The sequence below is a fragment of the Ipomoea triloba genome, chromosome 1 (assembly GCF_003576645.1).
Source record: "Ipomoea triloba cultivar NCNSP0323 chromosome 1, ASM357664v1".
NCBI lineage: Eukaryota > Viridiplantae > Streptophyta > Magnoliopsida > Solanales > Convolvulaceae > Ipomoea > Ipomoea triloba.
In genome coordinates this window covers 35055407-35074218 of record NC_044916.1, presented here as the reverse complement: position 1 = coordinate 35074218, position 18812 = coordinate 35055407, and the positions used below count along the sequence as shown (strand labels likewise).

Genomic DNA, 18812 nt, shown 5'->3' with positions numbered 1-18812 from the left:
ATTCCAAAAGGGGTGACCACTTGAGCGGATCGTAATTCTTATACCAAAATGTCACAAATTGAATTTGATTCTTGCCAATTTCTCGCGGTCCAGCCAGGCACAAAATTTTTCTAGTATAATCTACCTTTTTAGTGTAATTTATAAGTTATTACACAGAAATACAATTTATCCCCTACCCACCTTCAGGCTTCAGGCATCAAGTAGCGATTGATTTTATTTGTGATTTAAAAAAGAAAGTTCTACCTAATTGTTTTTCATGATTGTAAACCATTGAACATTGTGCCATCCAAGCATCTTTGGGTTACTATTTGTACCCTTTGGATCACTTTTCCTTTTACTTTGTTTTCCACACATCAACAATGAATGTTGTCACGTGTAAATGTAATTCAACTTTACCACACAAATTATTGGCATCAATTTTGCAAATCCCGTGATGCTGTTTGTTTCGCACATGAAAAGTAAAATAAACACCGCAGGAGTAACAAACATATACCACAACCTCGTCAACTTCATGTCCGCCCACAGATATGAAAAGCCAACATAACACTCTTCCTTTCATGATCGAATTTTTTATTAATAAAGCAATATTACTAATAAGTATATATATATCCTAATATAATTATTCTTGAACCACATAGTATATACTAATATACTTCAAATATATGTAATTTTTAAAAAAGAAAAGAATCTTGAAAGTTATTGAGTGTCAGGCACGGATCACAAGAGTTCGTCATGGGTTCGTACACAGTCAAATTTGCAAAAGGCACTGGAATGTTACAAGTCCTCAAAACCTAAAACTAAAAAGAAAATTTGGGGTTGAGGGAGAGAGAAAATTAAGTAAAAAAAAGAAAAAGAAATTTAGAGTTAATAAAGGGTGGGTTTTTTTATTTTTATTTTTATTTTTTTTAACTGGTGCAAGCAGCTTCTTCTTGGATTCTGGCAAGTAGTTGGTGAACGGCGTCAGCTATTTCGTCTACTGTAGTAAGCTGGCAACCATCCTCAAGCTGTTTCATGATGATCATGCAAACCAACACTTAATTAACGAAAGAATCATTAGTTACCTAGCTAATTAAGATTTCGACGAAGTTAATGATGGACAAACCTTAACGCTGAGCGAGTAGAGCACCATTTGATCGACGGTGGTGACGTTGAGGTGAAGAACAGTGAGCCAAAGATACTGAAGATTCGCGACGATCTTGAGGAGCTGCCTCGGCCTTTTCTTCGACAGTATCTTCAGATTCGCGTGGCTCTCCACCATCGTCACTTCAATGTCCGCCAACGCCGACCGGTTCTCCGCCGGCGGCACCGCCGCCAACGCCGCCTCAGGTGCGGCGGCCGATGACCCAACACCGTTAGTTCCTCCCTGGGTCTTTGAGTACTGCGGGAACGTGAAGAAATCGGCGAAAAGCGGCGGCGACGACACGCCGCCGTTGTCGGGTTGATTATTGTTGTTGCTGCTGACACGGTTGTGCGCTTCGAGGGTTTGAAGATGTTGCTCAAGCTCCTTCACGAAATTAATGGCGCCTCCAATTATTGACGCTTGATCACCCTGTAATTAAAAAAATAACTAAACTACTTCGTATAAATTACGATTAATTCTTTATTATATATTGATTTGACCACCATTAAATCAAATAAAACAGCTAATAAGATCATTAATTATACTACAATTTAGTAAAAAAAGTGGCTCGACAAACTGTTTCATGTCTTTATCGTGTCGCATTCATGAACCAGCCCAATTTTATGGTACCATGTTTATCGAAAAACAAAAGAATTAATCTTAATTTTCCTTGACGTGTTTTTTTTTTTTTTATAATTAACGTACGAAAAATAAAAGAAATTAAACATCAACTGACCCTTTGAACGTAGGAAGGTGGCATCATAGATCGAATAACGGCGAGGTATTCATTCATCTGTTTGCGGCGGTTACGCTCCACGGCAATGTGAGTCATTCTCTGATTCTCCAACTCCTCCTTGTTCTTGCACGTCCTAGTCCGCCGCCGCTTGCGGCGGCCTGCGGCGGCAGAAAGCGTCGCCGCCGCTTGTTCCACGGCGGCGGCGGGTGGCAAGGACCCATCGACGGCGAGGAGCGCGGGATGGTGATCGGCGCCGCCGGTACAGGCTTCCGGCGAGGAATTGGGATCCCAATAGCCGTGCAAGCTCTGATTGTCCATACTGGTAGTGGTATTATCCTCTAGCATCCCAAGAAAGGCCTTGTCAACATCGCCTTGAGAGCTAAAATCATAGGCGCCCCCCCACCCCCCACCTCCAAAAAACTCTTTACACCCATAAACCAACGAATCTTGAGGGTAGATCACAGTTTCTAAAGCCATTTTCGCAGCAAAAAGCCAAAAGACTATTCCAATTCCAAACCGCTGTAATTTTCTCTAGATCTTGTATAAGAACAAGCTAGGTTTGGGGTTGCACATTGAGCAGTGGGCTTTGTTTGCTTTGTTTCAAATATGGACAAGTAGAGGAGCAAATAAAAGGGACGAGAATTGAAAAAGTGGTTTGGAAAGGCCAAGGGGAAAAGGATGGAGAAGAAGTAGTTAGAAGGTGAGGAATTGGACGGTCTTAAGCATATGCCCAAGCGCTACAAATTAAACCCAAACAGCCACCAAACAAAGTAGGGTTAAGGGAAATGGTTTGATACAACTTTTATAGACGAACATGCACACTGCTAATATTATATGTTATGACCAATATTGCAATTTATATGACTTTTTACACATGTCCATACAGTGCTCCTATAATGACTAGTTTACCTGGTATAATATTTGATATCTATCTACACTACTATAGACAAATTCAGGTTTATTTCAAGTTGTGTCATAAACACTCATAACTACGATAGACTATTTGACGAGTATTCGTGCATAATTGTACCTGCTACAAAAGTATATAGTATCTCGTCGCTGTGATCTAATCTAGGTTCGGTAAGTACAATAGGATATGATATCTCATCAGTTTGAACTAATTTTTTTTTGGTACATTAGATACTCCCAAATTAGGTAGATTACACTAATTCTAAGCCCCTAAACCCCCTGTCCAAGAGTCACTATAGGAGGTAAATCGCAAGTCGTTCAGTCAATCTCTAGCTAGGTTCCCACCCATACCTGTACACTATACGCACAATGGGTCTTCATATTCTCTAATCGGATCAAGGTCTCTCGACGACCCCCTAGGTTATGAACTAATCTTGGTTTACGCCTATAGAGTTTGACGCTTACTTAGAAATACATGTAATACACAACCTATCATCTATTTTTGCAGTTGTATTAACGACTCGTATATATACTATTTGTCTCAAATTATCGGGTTAATTCAATATTAAATATTTCTTTTATGAAGTTAAATACTGCCCTAAAATGGGATAATTGATTACTGTGAAATTTGAGAACGAAAATGATGATAATATTGTACAGTAGCCTATATGATCCATGGTACGTGACACAACATATGTACAAATGTTTCAAAAAAAAAAAAAACATATGTACAAATGGATGAGTGAGGCACTGTTAACTTTCTCTTTCGATGACATGGTGGCTCTGCAAGGACGGAAAAGTCCTCCGTCAGCTTTGGTGCAGTGGGGGCGAGACCGTCCTTTCACCAACTTACGCACAAGTGGGTGCATTGTGTCACACACAAAAGGGGGTGCCTATGAGGCCCGTAGCCATTGTTTAATTTTGGAAAATCATAGTATGCATGGTCGGACGCTGCGCACAAGAAGCGAAGAGACTGAATTGCTGACGAAAAGCTTGATAAAAGCTTTCTCACAGATTCCAGCAAGATCTAGAGAGAGAGAGACAGGGAGATCAATGATTTGAGGCATATTAGTGGAATTTTGGTCGTGTATATAATATATAAATAATAAATATATGTCTAATTATCAATTTAGATTTTTAGTTAAGAAGTTCATATAGATATTCAATTGGTTATCATGTTATAGATCGTGGACAAAGACACATAATCAAGTCTGACAACAACACTGTAGAAGTTTCACCTAATGTAGTGTGTCAAGGTTTGGAACCCCGGGCAAATAAATTTTGCCTTTTCTATGTGTAAGGGCAAATTTTTAGTGAACTTGAAATGTTTAGAGCTGATCGTTGCATATGTTACCTGTGGCACATAATAAAAAGAGACTACGGTCCACGTGTCAGAGTTTATAAGATTTAATTATCAACTTTATGCTTTTAATATCTTAAAACGGTGACAAAATTAGTTTAATATGAAGGAGTCAATGCGAGTTCGTGAAAGTATTACTTGAAAATTATAAAGAAACAAGTTGTGTGTGTGTGGTTTTCAAAAAAAAAAAAAAAAAGTTGTGTGTGTGTGAATATTTGTGAGACAGAACATTGAGGTATGCATAGGATATCTATGTCGATAGCAGAGGAATCCATGTGACTTCACGAAACAAGAATAGGGAGCTCTGTTATCTTCTACGATGATGACTCTGTTTCACCACTTCCTTTCCCAAGACTACTGTCCACTGTCACAGTTTCCCAGTTTTACCACAGGGTTTTACCATTAACTGCTAGTACGGAGTATATTCACGGTTAATTATACCCCCTCTCACCCACATTCTCTAATTCTCTTTACCCCCCACCCCCACCCCCTCTATCCTCTCATCATTTCAGTGTTACTGGAAAAACATATGGTGATATCACGGGTCTGAAACTGTGAATAGTAAAAAACCAGAGGGTTAATATAGTAAAATTTCCATTGCCACACGCTTCAACGTGCTCTTGCCAACTCAAAACGACATTTAAAATTAAAGGTAGTCCTGTCAAAACGACATTCTTTTGGGTTTCCAACGGAATATTACTTAAAACTGTGCCTTTCAGTATTATATATAGTTTATTTTTCCCTTTAAGCTACATGCATCAAGATTGAACTACTTGGAAATACTATAATGTTGTTTTATGGTGTCACGTGATGCGTAGTACAAAATTGTATCCCTCATAAATCTTACAATATCAAAAATGCACCGCACCTTATAAAATGAATATTTTATTTACAAAAATGTTACTGTGTTCGCTTCAGTAGTTCAAACGTTATACCTTGTAATATGGTGCAGAATCTTTTGTGTTTAGAAAGGTGCATGGTGATGAAAAATAGGGGATAAAATCCAAAAACAACTGGCAGTACATAGACCTTGATTAGAGCATCATTAGCATGCTAGATTAAGCGATTCGATGAGGGATTAGGTGGGGGATATTAGGATTTAGGATAAGAATGCGATTAACATAAGTCGAGAGTGAATAATTTAATGGGGGAGATGATTAGTTTAAGGGGAAGGTAATATTCTTTGGGAATTTCGAAGCAGGCGGAGGGGGGTTGAAGACGCAAACCCTAGACGAAAGAAAGTCGTGGATTCTTTTGGAAAAAGGCTATTGTCTTTTGAGCTGATGGGGGTAGTACAATAGCCAAGAAGCTAAGAATGAAGCTAGCAAATTTCATGGCTTGGATGGGTTGGGAGTTGTGTGTGTATGTGTGTGTATGGGCAGTTTCATGTCCTCTTTTCATAACATTATTGAGGAGGAATCTGTCCTTGCATGTTATCTCGTCGTCTGCTATTTCCTTCCTAACGTTTTATATATTGTACTTGCATGTACGTACTTGTCACTACCCCAGAAGTTATAGCTCAGAGCGAAAGCACAATTTTTATTTTTCTTTTAACTTATATCGTCTCACATTTTCAAGAGTCAAGGTGCTGAACTTGGTTTATCAGGCCTCCGCCCTATAATCTCACTAGCCATCAGATGTTGACTTGATCTTTCACTGGCCTCCACCCAATAGTACACTCATTTTACTTATACTTGATCTTTTACTGGACTCGGATTTTTTAATTTCATCGGAAATAATTTTGGGTGATGCTTTTGAATTTTGTATTTAAATTAGGTATCTAGCTTTTGTGTAGTAGAAGTGTCGTGATTATAATAAACAACGTAACTTTTTAATGAAGATATAGATCACTAGATGAACTTTTCATATGTGTGTTGCTCTATATGTTGTCTTTTTGGTCAATTTTTCTATTATACTGTATCGCAAGTCAATAGTTGATTTGTCCAGTTTAGGCAAAAATTAGTGTATATATATTTGGATTAGTTTAAATGTAAATGTGAATTAGTTGTAAATGTAAATCTATTGTAAATTAAGATTATATGGACCGGAGTACAAAACTTTGAATGCATACCACCCACCGATCATATATCGGGTTGTTATGCCGTGGACCTAGGTCCACCTTGCAAGGTGAAACTGGGTCTACATTCACATAAACTATATTCTATATTCACAATTTGTAAACTCCACATTCACACATTATAGGATTATATGTTTAGTAACTATATTACCACTGTTATGCATTAACACATTCAAAACTCTATATTCACAGGGTTTTATACTCCACATTCACAAATTGAGAACTCCACATCCACACATTACAGGGCTACAAGTTGCTAGAACTTCTTAACTCTATTACAGATTAACACATGCATAACTCTACATTCACGATTTCTATACTCTATATTCACAATTTGAAACCTCCACATTCACACATTTCTGGGCAACTCTACATTCACACAATCATAAATCTACATTAACGATTTCTATACTCTACATTCACACTTTAAAACCTCTACATTCACACATTTTTGGACAACTCTATATTCAACAATATATTTACTAATTTAAAAAAAAAAAAAAAAAAAGACAAAGTGGACCTGGATCTACAACATAATTTGCCTCATATATCACCACCTAACAAAAAATTTGCTTACCGGCCAAAACGTTCTGTACTTTTTTTTCCCCCAAGAAACAAGAAGTATATATGCCTATTTTAAAATAATTTTATGCCTAATAATTAGTTCACCAAGTAATAATAATTTTCTTTATTACAAATATTTTTTTTATATACTCCCCATCTCGAATTAAGAAAAAAAAAAAACTAATACATTTTTTACCCATGCCATTCAGATATGGTATATTTTACTTAACGAATGATTACCCAAAAAAATATTTACATAATTAAATAAATGAAGAGAAGACTAGGGGAATAGAAATATGAAATAGACTATATATTATATATGGACATAGAATGATTAAAATTTTGGGTTTTGCCGAAGGTGGCGGGAACACTAAACCCTAGCATTTCCTGTCTTGAGCGTTGTCGTAATTCTCATGCATTAATAATAATGTGTACTCTACCCTAGCACTGCACGTCCTTGTAATTACAACTCATCATCTAACAAAACACCAAAAAGAACCACATTTCTTATTGTTTTTTAATTCCTAATCGCATGTGTTATTAGCGTAAACCGCGGTTGCGCAGAAACCTTATATTAATCAATTATTTCTTGCATGTGCCCCGCCACGCTCTACGTACATAAAGTTCTGATAATACGTAGATTTATGTACACACTTCATGTTTTTACTCTTTAAAAAAAAAAAAAAAAACTTCTTGGTGAAAATTTAATGTTGGGTTTTTTTGACTGGATCTCTTATTGGTATGGTTCAATAATGTCTGCCATGTTTGCTAAAAACAGGAAGTTTTGACTTGTTCAAGAAACTGTGGAGTCGATGGGGCCTCAAATTCTGGGAACCTGCTTCTTTGTATTTGTTGTTGGCGTTTGGCCATGCCAGATTCTCTGGGACATCATTAATGGCCTTTTGCTATACGTACGTACATGCTTTTCATGCTTAAAATGATATTAACAACCTATAACCTTGGTGCTTGAGCTTGCGAAGTAGTTACTACTTACAACAATGTGCAAATCACCCAACTAACATTCACGAAACAAATGGGACCTAAGGGGAATTCGTGTTGTCGGCACCAGGCGAGCAGATCGAGTGTGATATTATTGAGAAAAGCGGGGTCAAGAGATCTGGTCCAGAATTAAAAAAAAATTAAAAAAATGAAGAAGATGAATAGTTTACTCGGTTTGACACATAGCATATATTTACAGGAGTGAAAGAGATATTTTATTAATTGGATTGGTAGAACATCCACATTACAAAAATCATATTTTTACATCAACTTAATTGTACATTTATAAGTTTACTCAAGTACGGTACCCCAACCGACTTCAGGTTCTAGCCACAGAGACAGGTGTTGTCATTCCGTTGTGTAAGTTACATTACACTCTACTTAATATCACCCAGTAACATATGAGACATACACAATATATATGTTGACTTAAAATAGATGTTGTGGGATGGAGTTTCCTTTAAAATTTTACTAAGATTGCGATATTTTTTTAGAGAATTAAGAGGATTTAATCAACATACAACATAATCTATGCCTTAAAAATATGGAGAGGATCGATAAGGAATATATATGTTCTGGGTTTATATGATTATAGAAAAGACTAGGTAGTCATTATTATTGTAGGAACAGACAAAAACGTTACAACACAAGGCGTCATTGGCAATCCGACCAGCCATGGTGTCGTGGAGACATAGGAGCGATTCAAGCCCAAGTAGTGAATTAACAATCCTAGATTATTTTTCATATTATAAGACGGATAATTAGCGTCGTAGATCATGACACGACTAATATGATTAATGAAATCCCATTTCGCTTGAGCATAAAGTCACAGAGGCCCCCACGATCAGGATATTCAATTGGATTCATATCTACCAAATATTAATAAACAAGATTTTAGAAATTCCGAGGGGTTGTCATGACGCAACAAGGGCGGGGCGGACGATGAAATCCCATCCCTTAAATTCATTGAATATGCAAAAAGGAAATCAATGATTGATGGTCGGACAGTGAAACGTTGGTGCTTGGGAACAAGAATGAGAAAACTTGGAGTCAAAATTAGAACAAGGGAAATTGAAAATCGATCGACACGGTTTGTCGTGATGCCTCGTGTGACAACGTAACATCGCGACCATATATTTATTCTCCGAAAGAGAAAGCTGCTGGGGATTCTAGTGTATGTATAGGACCCCCGTTACTGTAGCGAGTGCTGCTGCCTACGTGATCCAATTTGACAGCTTCATTAAACATCAAAGAGAAACTAAAACGAAAACAAAAACACTCACTCACTTCAAGAATCTAAATCTTGCTTGGTGTAGAAGCATGCTGCCCTAGTTAGCCTAAAACCTAGTCTAAAACTTGGAATAATGTCCTTGAAGAGTTTTTCTCAGTTAAGTATATAATGTATAAATAATAAATATTTGGACCAGCTATTAGCTAGCTTAATAGTTTAATTGAGACGAAACACATCTTTTGTTTTTAAATCAAACCCAAACCATGCAAAAATGTAAGACGTTGCAAGAAACTAGGTGAGAAAAGAACTAGTGTGTATATTAGTCAAACCTATGACTCTAAAAGAAAATAGTGAAATACCTTAAGATTTTCTAGATCTTGTGGAGTGAGTTATTTGATGTTGGAGTGGATCGAGTTTGGAACCTGGTATCGAAACCATGTTTTAGTCTATTTATAATATTTTAGTTAATGTATGTTTCAGTTTTTGCTTTTGTTTGGGGTAGTTGGTGAATGAATTTCTAAGTTTGGGGTAGTTGGTGATGAATTTTTAATGCAATGCAAGATTGTATGCTTTGGGGTGGGAGTGGATCAAGTTTGTGGCCAAGGATAAACCATATTTTAGTCTGTTTATAATTTGTTTGTTTGGGATAATTACTAGGTGGATTACTAATGCAATACAAAATTGGGTGATTGACGACTATGTTATGCATGTGTGTTGCATGTAAAAAAGTTATGTTAATTTTAATTCACCAATCAAATAATAAAATTTGAATTAGTACTTTATTCGTTTTCATGAAATACAATTATTTTTCCCTAGTTTTCACGAAATATAATTATTTTTCCCTAATTTCCTCTCTACTAGACGCTCCCTATCAAAATATACGAAAACAATAAAATACCTACAAATTTCTGTTATAATGTGATTTATTTATTATCCTTTCGGATGGGAGTCTATCGAGTTTGTAAGTCGTATCAAACCCATATTTTAGTCCGTTCTAGAATCTATAGTTAATGCATAGAAGTAGCAAGATTATACACGCAAAAATTTTGAGCCACACCTTCGATTCTGTAAGTCAAATTAAATTTTGTGAAGCTAGCTAGCGCAAGTGGAACAAAAAATTATATTAATATTTGACTATATAAAAAAATAATTGCAAGGGCATCTTTTATGTCAGTAAATAAAAAACAGGGAGTATGTGTATGTGATGTAAAAAAAAAATAAAAAGATGAAGGGGGGTTATAGAGAAAATGGAAGTGAAGAATCTTTGGGCTATAAATGAAATAGTTCCATAAGTAGGATGTACATGGTGAAATGACGTTGGAGGGTCTTTGTCCGATTCTTTTGGACGAGCATCAGCTTGTCGATTACCGGCCGTACACGTTTTGTCAGGCCGACAACAGCTGGGCCAAGTGGGCCGCCCTTCCCAGCGGATACCGCGGCGCCCGGAGGGAGCCAAGTACCTTACCGCCCACCCGTGTTTGTGTTTTTCATCCTCGAAAACCATGGATCCGCTTGGCGTTTTGTGTCGCCGTGCTCTGTGGCCTCGCCGCCCCTTCACTCTCCGTTGGGCAGTCGCCTCTCTACATTAATTCAATGAATCCAATCCTATGTAAATGAGATTATGAATTTATGATTATTTTATTGGTTGAAGGGCGATTGAATTGGGATTAGTTCAACGTTTCTGAATGCCCCGCGGCGTACTGCACTGGGATTGAAGGTGACAATTTGTCGTGTTTGGGCAGAGGAGATTTTGAGTTTTGACCAGGGCTGTGTCGTGTAATTTTGGGAAGTGAAGACTAAAGACTAAAGAGGGCTTTGTTTTAAGTTTACCTTTTGGGTTTGGTCGGGACTTCTAGAGTTCTAGTTCACTCGTGGGCTTTTTGTTTCCCGAGCCCCACATGAGTTCAACAACTTGGACGCTTCCCCAAGCCCACAATATTTGTAGGCCATTACAGGGAAAACCTCTGGATTCCAATTGTAATAGACCATAAACTAGGGCCCATCCTAATCCAAATTTATGTCTATGTAGTCGTTTATGTGTCTGTAAATAAATTGAATATGTTATGCTTTCATTTTATTTGCAAGCACATAAATAGTTAATTGCATGTACAAAATATGTCACACATTGATCTGATGTCAACAATTCAAGATAGATTTTGATCCATGATATAATGTGTTGCTGAAACCTCTTGCTCCCCAAAGTGAGTGAGTGAGTGAAACATATTTGAAATCTTCATAAATGTTTTTCTGATGTTGTTTATTTCTTCTTAATGTTCTTACTAGTGTTGTTTACATCTATTGTGTTTATCTAAACATTTTATACTTTTCTGTATCAAAGCATATGTAATGTTTATAACCAACAACATGCGGGTTCAAGTGAAATAACTTGATTCCTCTTGATCTCTGGTTTGAAACTTTTGAGAGATTGATTTAGTCGGGTCTTAGAGAGCCAACTTTGTCATGACAAGTTGAATTCAACATGATAGAGACCATCGTCAGGCATTAAAGTTTGGGTAGCCAACTACATTCAATAATAATTAACGCTATTCTGGTACACTTTCCAGTCTATATAATGGAGCCTATGTATCTGTATGTTTAATTTCATGCCTCCCACACAGACGTGGGGAGCTTAGAAAACTACGAGTATCTTTCATTGTATAAACACATTAAAGTTTAAAATTTTTTTCTGAACAGTCAGTGTCCTTTTACGGCTTTAAATTTGAGACGTCTAATTCTCAACTAACTCCTTGCTCGTCAGGCTATACATGGCCACATGGCAACAACAATAAACGCACACCCACTAAGCTACTACCATTATATTATCATCTTCAGCATCCAGTGGTAGCTAAGGCCCAGAAGAAAGAAGTGTGTTTTAACACCGCCGTAACAAAATCATGAACAACGAGGCGATTTTCCGGGTCATGCTTTGCTGGTTAGCGGCGGCCGCCGTGTTCACCGGGATCTACACTCACTCTTTCAAGAAAACGGCGGCCACTTACATTTTCGGGATGTTTGCGATCTGCAGCATGCTCTTGCCGGACTGGGAATACTTCGACCGTGACGTCACCCACTGGCTCACTCCTGTCACAGTTGATCATGACCCGCGCCCGGAATCCTTGGGGAAATCATCTTCTCCGGCGAGGTAAATTTATCCAAAATATATATATCATTGCATCTGTTTTCTTTCATCGCCGTGAAGCAGATCAGATCAGACGGAAATAACAATTAAATCTTTAAATTAATGCAGGTTTAGATTGCAACCGGTAAGAATGGCTGTTTACACCGCCGTATACGGCCTTGCTTTCTACAAATGGTGGAACTTCATTATCTCAACCTAAATTAGATTATAAACCACCTCTCAGCCATGATATAATGCATAATATATATTTATGAATTGTCATGACACTTAGCTAGCTTGACGTTATATTATTGTATGTGAAGTCAAATCATTTTCCCTTAATTATGTCATTATTTTACGAGTCCAATTACATAAACTTCCAGTTTAATGCAATATTCATATGTAAACATAATATTAAATTAGAACCAAAACAAATTAAAATATGATATACCATACGTCCAATGAAATGCTCTGTATTTGTCAAGTATTCATTTTTCTTTTTTGGTGACGAGAAAAACTTATAACCATCACAGAAGGTGTATATGTAATAGTTAAAGTCTATTTTGTGAGTTACCATTCAAATTTCAACTCCAATCTAGATACCATATGTACCGGGCTATGTTAGCAATGTCACTGAATTCTTGGTTCCTCTTAGTCAACACAGATTTAACATGGTTCTTACTAAACTCCTTTTCACAACTCTCTCCGTCCGAAGATGCTTCGCCCATTATCCGTGTCGCGTTCTCCTCGCTCTGCTTCGAGGTCTCAAGGGCATTCGGAATGTGGTCGCGTATGATGCGGTCGTACAGACCGCGGCATACCACGAGGCTCGCGCCGACAGCTTTGTCGGTGGTTTTATTCTCCGACGATTTAACAAACGATAGAGTTTCCTCAGCTTTGGCCAATGCGAACTCGACCATGATTTGGCCCACTTCTCTGTAACCCTTGGCGTCGTAGCTACGAGGGTCTGATCTGAGGAGCGACAGACATAGCTCGCGGAATGGGGTGGCAGAGCACCCCCATACCATCTTATTGGTATCATTTTTGACGGGCTTTGCTGCCGATAAAGAATTCACAAGAGCGAGAAAGAGAATAGCAATGAAATTCCACTTCGCCATTATCGGATGCGTAGTAGTACTTGCTTGACTGGGAGTCTGGAACTCACAATTTATACGATCGTAGAGCGTATGAAAATCCCAATTGAATTGAAATTGAATTTGTGGAGTTAATTATCATTAATGAGAATTTCAATTTTGTGGTTACAGTTACCAAAGACAAAATAAATACTCTTTGGAATGTGCGCCCAACATTAATTCCATGGGAGTCGTGGCTGGCGTGCATTAATAACCTGTTTATGAATTTCATATATTTTAACGTCTTTTGAGTTATACTCTTCTCCTCTTACTATATAGGGAGTATTATTATTATTATTATTATTTTATCAATTACGGTAATGTTATTATATATGCTAGAGAGTCAAAATGTTATATTATACATATTGGGGAATGATTAGGCATATTTGAGAAGAAGTTCAAGGTATATGTAAAAATGTTACGGAGTATATCTTTATTCCATATCAATCCTATCACATTTTATATAACTCTCTAATTAAATAATAATAATACATGAATTTTGTTGGTAGAGATTTTGCCAAGTTGCATGTATCATGAGCAAAATAGGTATGATCGAGGATCTAATGGGAAATATAAGAGACATGTACTTATCAAGTTTGAGAAGAAACAATACTAATTACCCAACTTAGACGACTATTGTTACACTCGTAAATTTCACGATTCGGATCAATGCCTTGGTTTGGCTTGGGTTCGTGGATTTTGGTATGAGGAATGAATTTCAGGGTTTAAGCCATAACAGTGGCATGCTTTAGATGATGGTCGATTTGATTGGTCGATTAGCTAATTAAGTCATGGTTGGTTGCTATGAACAAGCGCGTTGGTGCTGCGTGTTTCGGGTAGGAATCACGGACTTGATTCATGGTTGAAAGTGTGTAGGATTTTAACAAGCTTGTGGTTGGTTCATGAGTTTAAGTCTAGTGACCTTCATTTGAATATATAAAGTTGGGCAGTTTAGTCCATAAAAGTATATATCCGCTTTGTTTATTGCCTAACTAAAAACAAAACACTTCTTGCAAAAAAAAAAAAAAAAAACCAAAAAAAAAATAAAAAAACAAAACAAAACAAAACACTTGGGTTAAGGTATAAGTGGGTGAGGCTGACTGATTTTGGGTTAAAGGTAAGCCGTAGGGCGCGTGGTGGTCTAAGGTAAACAAAAACCAGGCCTTTAACACCTTTTTATTTTGTTTAAAAAAAAAACACCTTTTTATTTATTTATTTATTATTTTTTTTGAAAACACCAGGCCTTAACACCTAGTCAGCTTAAAGTGGAGAGGCCCAAAGTCTACGTCATATTATATTGTTGTGAAGTTGCAATGAAAAAGATAGTTCACTATATTGTAGTACATGCACTTCTATTGTATTAAATTCAGCTGCAAAAGGCGCGGCATGAAGTGATTCTCCCAAGTGGGAGGTCATGGATTCGAGCCTCAGTGGGGACAATATTGACTTTGTTGGGCTCCAGTAGGTTGAGAAAGTAACAGGTTCATGAGGTGGCAAACAGAAATTAACTATTTCCATGAAGTGGATCCACAAAAAAGTGTCTACATCAAACGCATGTGAGAGTACAAAATGGAGTATACCAAATATTTTCCTATTGTATTGCCTCCATTGGGCTTTAAACGTACCATTGAGCAATGCTAGATAATTAGATACTAATCTCCAAACTTTTCGGTAGATACTAATCCACAAACTTTTCGCTAGATCAGGAATAAATGTTCATTTTTAATATTTTAAAAATGTATTATTTATGTATACATTTTTTTTTAATCTTATGTATACATTATTTGATAGTATAGGAAAAAATATACATTTAATATTCAAATTATATAATTATTATGTGGACCTTGTCTATGAAATAATGATTGATACTAACCACTCAAATAGTCAAACAACTTGATTACGCGGAGACACCCGTAGAGAGCAAATTATTGTGTGAACTATGATCCACATAATTGTGTGGACTATGAATGCAATATATATTTTTTATATATTAAAAATATATTATTTGTGTACTGAATGTACATTATTTGATAATATATTTAAAAAATTATATACTTTCTAATAATGTACTTTATATATACAAATAATGTACTTTTAATATATTAAAAATAATTTTTTTTATTTATGACTCACACAATCTGTAAACTATGATTGCATCTAGAGACAACCAGGCATATATAGGCTTTTGGGCTTACCAGTACACGTAAAAAACAGTCTAAACACGACGGTTCATTTCCTCAGTATTTTGGCCCACGAAACCACGTTGGTCTACACTGCAAATTCCGATTGAAGAATGAAGAAATTGAAACAACGTTGGGAAAACCCATTTGGTTCATTACTGCAGGTAGATTTGACTAGTACAGTCGAGTAAGAAAACGTAGCCAGACTTATACAACGGGGTTTTAAGCCTATTATTATCTATTATTGACCACCAAAAGTACAACACATATCTGGTTGGAACAATAACAATTTATTGATAGGATGGTGACTTCTCGGGGGTTTTCAATAATTGAAGGTAATTGCACGCATTCGCATATGAAAATGTAATTTTTGAACGTTCTTTTTTAGGTACATTAATAAGTCAAGATTTAAATGGAAAAGTGCCAAATTAGTCCCCTAAGTGAAACGGATAGTGCAATTGAGTCCCTTAAGTAAAAAAAGCTCCATTTAAACTCCTTAAACCGGAAAAAAAATTCAATTGAGTCCAAAATTACCTGATTAGCAAGTTAGTTCATCACCAAGCTGACACGTGTCCATTTTTAATTTTTAAGATTTAATGAATTATTTTAATTTATTTTAGTAAAAATGTTTTTTTTTATTTAAAACTGTTTTTAATTTTTTTTTTAATTTATTAAACAGCCATCGGCTGTCAAAGACAGCCGGTGGCTGTCTCCTACTAAGGACAGCCGTGGCTGTCCGGCGACAGCCACGGCTGTCCAAAAACGACGGCCAATACTACCAAGAGCAAGAGCAGTACACATAGCTTCAGCTTTAACGCGATGGTGAAGAAGCTAGTGGACCAGAAATCGAGCTCGGCGATGGCGAAGCAGAAGCAGGAATACAAGCTGGCTGTACCGATCGAGGATTTAAAGAAGACGGCGAGGAAAGAGACAGGGATGGGCATGAAACGAGACAGCCATGGCTATTGACTGCCTAAGATTGCAACTGAAACGAGGGTGGCGGCCATGCCGCCGTCCTCGCTTCAGATGTTCCAGATCCAGATCTGGAAGACAGCCAGAGGCAGCCATGGCCGTTGTTTTTGGACAGCCGTGGCTGTCGCCGGACAGCCACGACTGTCCTTATTCGGAGACAGCCACCGGCTTTCTTTGACAGCTAGTGGCTGTTTAATAAATTAAAAAAAATAAAAACAATTTTAAATAAATTAAAAAAAACAACATTTTTACTAAAATAAATTAAAATAATTCATTAAATCTTAAAAATTAAAAATGGACACGTGTCAGCTTGGTGATGAACTAACTTGCTAATCAGGTAATTTTGGACTCAATTGAATCTTTTTTCCGGTTTAAGGGGTTTAAATGAAGCTTTTTTTACTTAATGGACTCAATTGCACTATCCGTTTCACTTAGGGAACTAATTTGTCACTTTTCTCCCAGATTTAAATGCTTCTAAGTGGCTAACATACAAGTTGGAGTTGATATACATCAACCATAATAAGTAATAACAGTAACTAAATTTTGGACAACTTAGAAAATTCATCTATCACTATTCGAGTGTTTACACGTTTATGTATAACACTCCTCTCTGTCCCATTTTACTTGTGGTATTTACTATTCATTGGTCAAATCAATTTCTATCTGTTGCTACATGTGCCAAGTATTCATTTTCCTTTTTAGTGACCAGAGAAATCTACAACCATTACAGAAGGTGTATGTGTAATAGTTAAACTATGTCGTGTGAGTATACAATTCAAATTTCAACCCCAAACTAGAAACCATAAGCTCTGGGCTATGTAAACAATGTCACTGAAATCATTGTTCCTCTTAGTCAACACAGATTTAACATGGTTCTTACTAAACTCCTTTTCACAATTCTCATCGTCCAAAACTGCTTCGCCCATTATCCGGGTCGCGTCCTCCTCGCTCTCCGTCGAGGTCTCTAGGGCACTCGGAATGCGCTCGCGTATGATGAGGTCGTACAGACTGCGGCATACGGCGAGGCTCGTGCCGACAGCTTTGTCGGTGGTTTTATTCTCCAGCGATTTAACGAACGACAGAGTTTCCTCGGCTTTGGCCAATGCGAACTCGACAATGATTTTGCCCAGTTCTGTGTAACCCTTGGCGTCGTAGCTACGAGGGTCTGATCTGAGGAGCGACAGACATAGCTCGCGGTCTGTGGAGGCAGAGCACCCCCACAGCATCAAATTGGTATCCTTTTTCACGGCCATTGTTGGGGATAAAGAATTCAAATTGGTATCCTTTTTCACGGCCATTGTTGGGGATAAAAAATTCGCAAGAGCGAGAAAGAGAATAGCAATGAAATTCCACTTCGCCATTATCGGATACGTAGTAGTACTTGCTTGACTGGGAGTCTGGAACTTACAATTTATACGATCGTTGAGCATATGAAAATCCCAATTGAAATTGAATTTGTGGAGTTATTATCATTAATGAGAATTTAAATGTTGTGGTTACAGTTACCAAAGACAAAATAAAAACTCTTTGGAATGTGCGCCCAACATTAATTCCATGGGAGTCGTGGCTGGCGTGCATTAATAACCTGTTTATGAATTTCATATATTTTAACGTCTGTTGAGTTATACTCTTCTCCTCTTACTATATACGGAGTATTTTTTATTTTATTTTTTTTAATTATCAATTACGGTAATCTTATTATATATGTTAGAGAGTGGATCAAAATGTTACATTATACATCTTGGAGAAAGATTAGGGATATTTGAGAATAAGTTCAAGGTATAATTACAAATGCTATATTTTTATTCCATATCAATCTTATCATCACATTCTATATGACTGTCTAATAAAATTAAATAATAATACATGAACTTTGTTGGTAGATATTTTGCCAATTTGCTTGTATCATGAGCAAAATAAGTATGAGGATCTAATGTGAGATACAAGAGACATGTACTTATCAAGTTTGAGAAAAAACATTACTAATTACTCAACTTAAGCCATGAAGGTGGCATGTTTTAGACGATGGTCAACTTAATTGATCGATTAGTTAAGTCATGGTTGGTTGGCATAAACAATTGCGTTGATGCTGCGTGTCTCGGTAAGAGTCACGGAATTGGTTCTTAGTTGAGAGTGTGCAGGACTTTAACAAACTTGTGGTTAGTTCATGAGTTTAAGTCTAGTGACATTCTTTTGAATATATAATAAAGTTGGGCAGTTTAGTCCATAAAAGCATATATCCCTTTTGTTTATTGCCTAACTACAAACAAAACACTTGGGTTAAGGTATAAGTGGGTGAGGCTGACTGATATTTGGTTAAAGGTAAGCCGTATGGCGCGTGGTGGTCAAAGGTAAACAAAAACCAGTTTTCAAAAAAAAAAAAAAAAAAAAAAAAAAAAAAAAAAAAAAAAAA

The 18812-nt window shown here is 36.8% G+C and overlaps 4 protein-coding genes across 4 annotated transcripts; 1 reads left to right on the top strand and 3 right to left on the bottom strand.

Annotated features, from left to right (window-relative positions):
- Positions 1–638: 638 nt before the first annotated feature.
- LOC116018391 (transcription factor bHLH96-like) lies at positions 639–2656 on the bottom strand. The gene is made up of 3 exons (XM_031258618.1): positions 1857–2656; positions 1103–1549; positions 639–1004 (listed from the first exon to the last, which is right to left on the bottom strand). Exons 1-3 carry the CDS (start codon positions 2331–2333, stop codon positions 906–908), a joined length of 1023 nt encoding a protein of 340 aa, XP_031114478.1. The 5' UTR covers positions 2334–2656; the 3' UTR covers positions 639–905.
- Positions 2657–11680: 9024 nt separating this feature from the next.
- On the top strand, positions 11681–13207 carry LOC115996342 (signal peptidase complex-like protein DTM1). Its single transcript, XM_031235554.1, has 2 exons — positions 11681–12138; positions 12244–13207. The coding sequence occupies exons 1-2, from the start codon at positions 11891–11893 to the stop codon at positions 12332–12334; spliced, it is 339 nt and encodes a 112-aa protein (XP_031091414.1). The 5' UTR covers positions 11681–11890; the 3' UTR covers positions 12335–13207.
- On the bottom strand, positions 12699–13232 carry LOC116013072 (cell wall / vacuolar inhibitor of fructosidase 1-like). The gene has a single exon (XM_031252733.1). The coding sequence runs from the start codon at positions 13230–13232 to the stop codon at positions 12699–12701; it is 534 nt and encodes a 177-aa protein (XP_031108593.1).
- Positions 13233–17181: 3949 nt separating this feature from the next.
- On the bottom strand, positions 17182–17760 carry LOC116013067. Its single transcript, XM_031252730.1, has one exon. It carries the CDS (start codon positions 17758–17760, stop codon positions 17182–17184), a length of 579 nt encoding a protein of 192 aa, XP_031108590.1.
- Positions 17761–18812: the final 1052 nt, after the last annotated feature.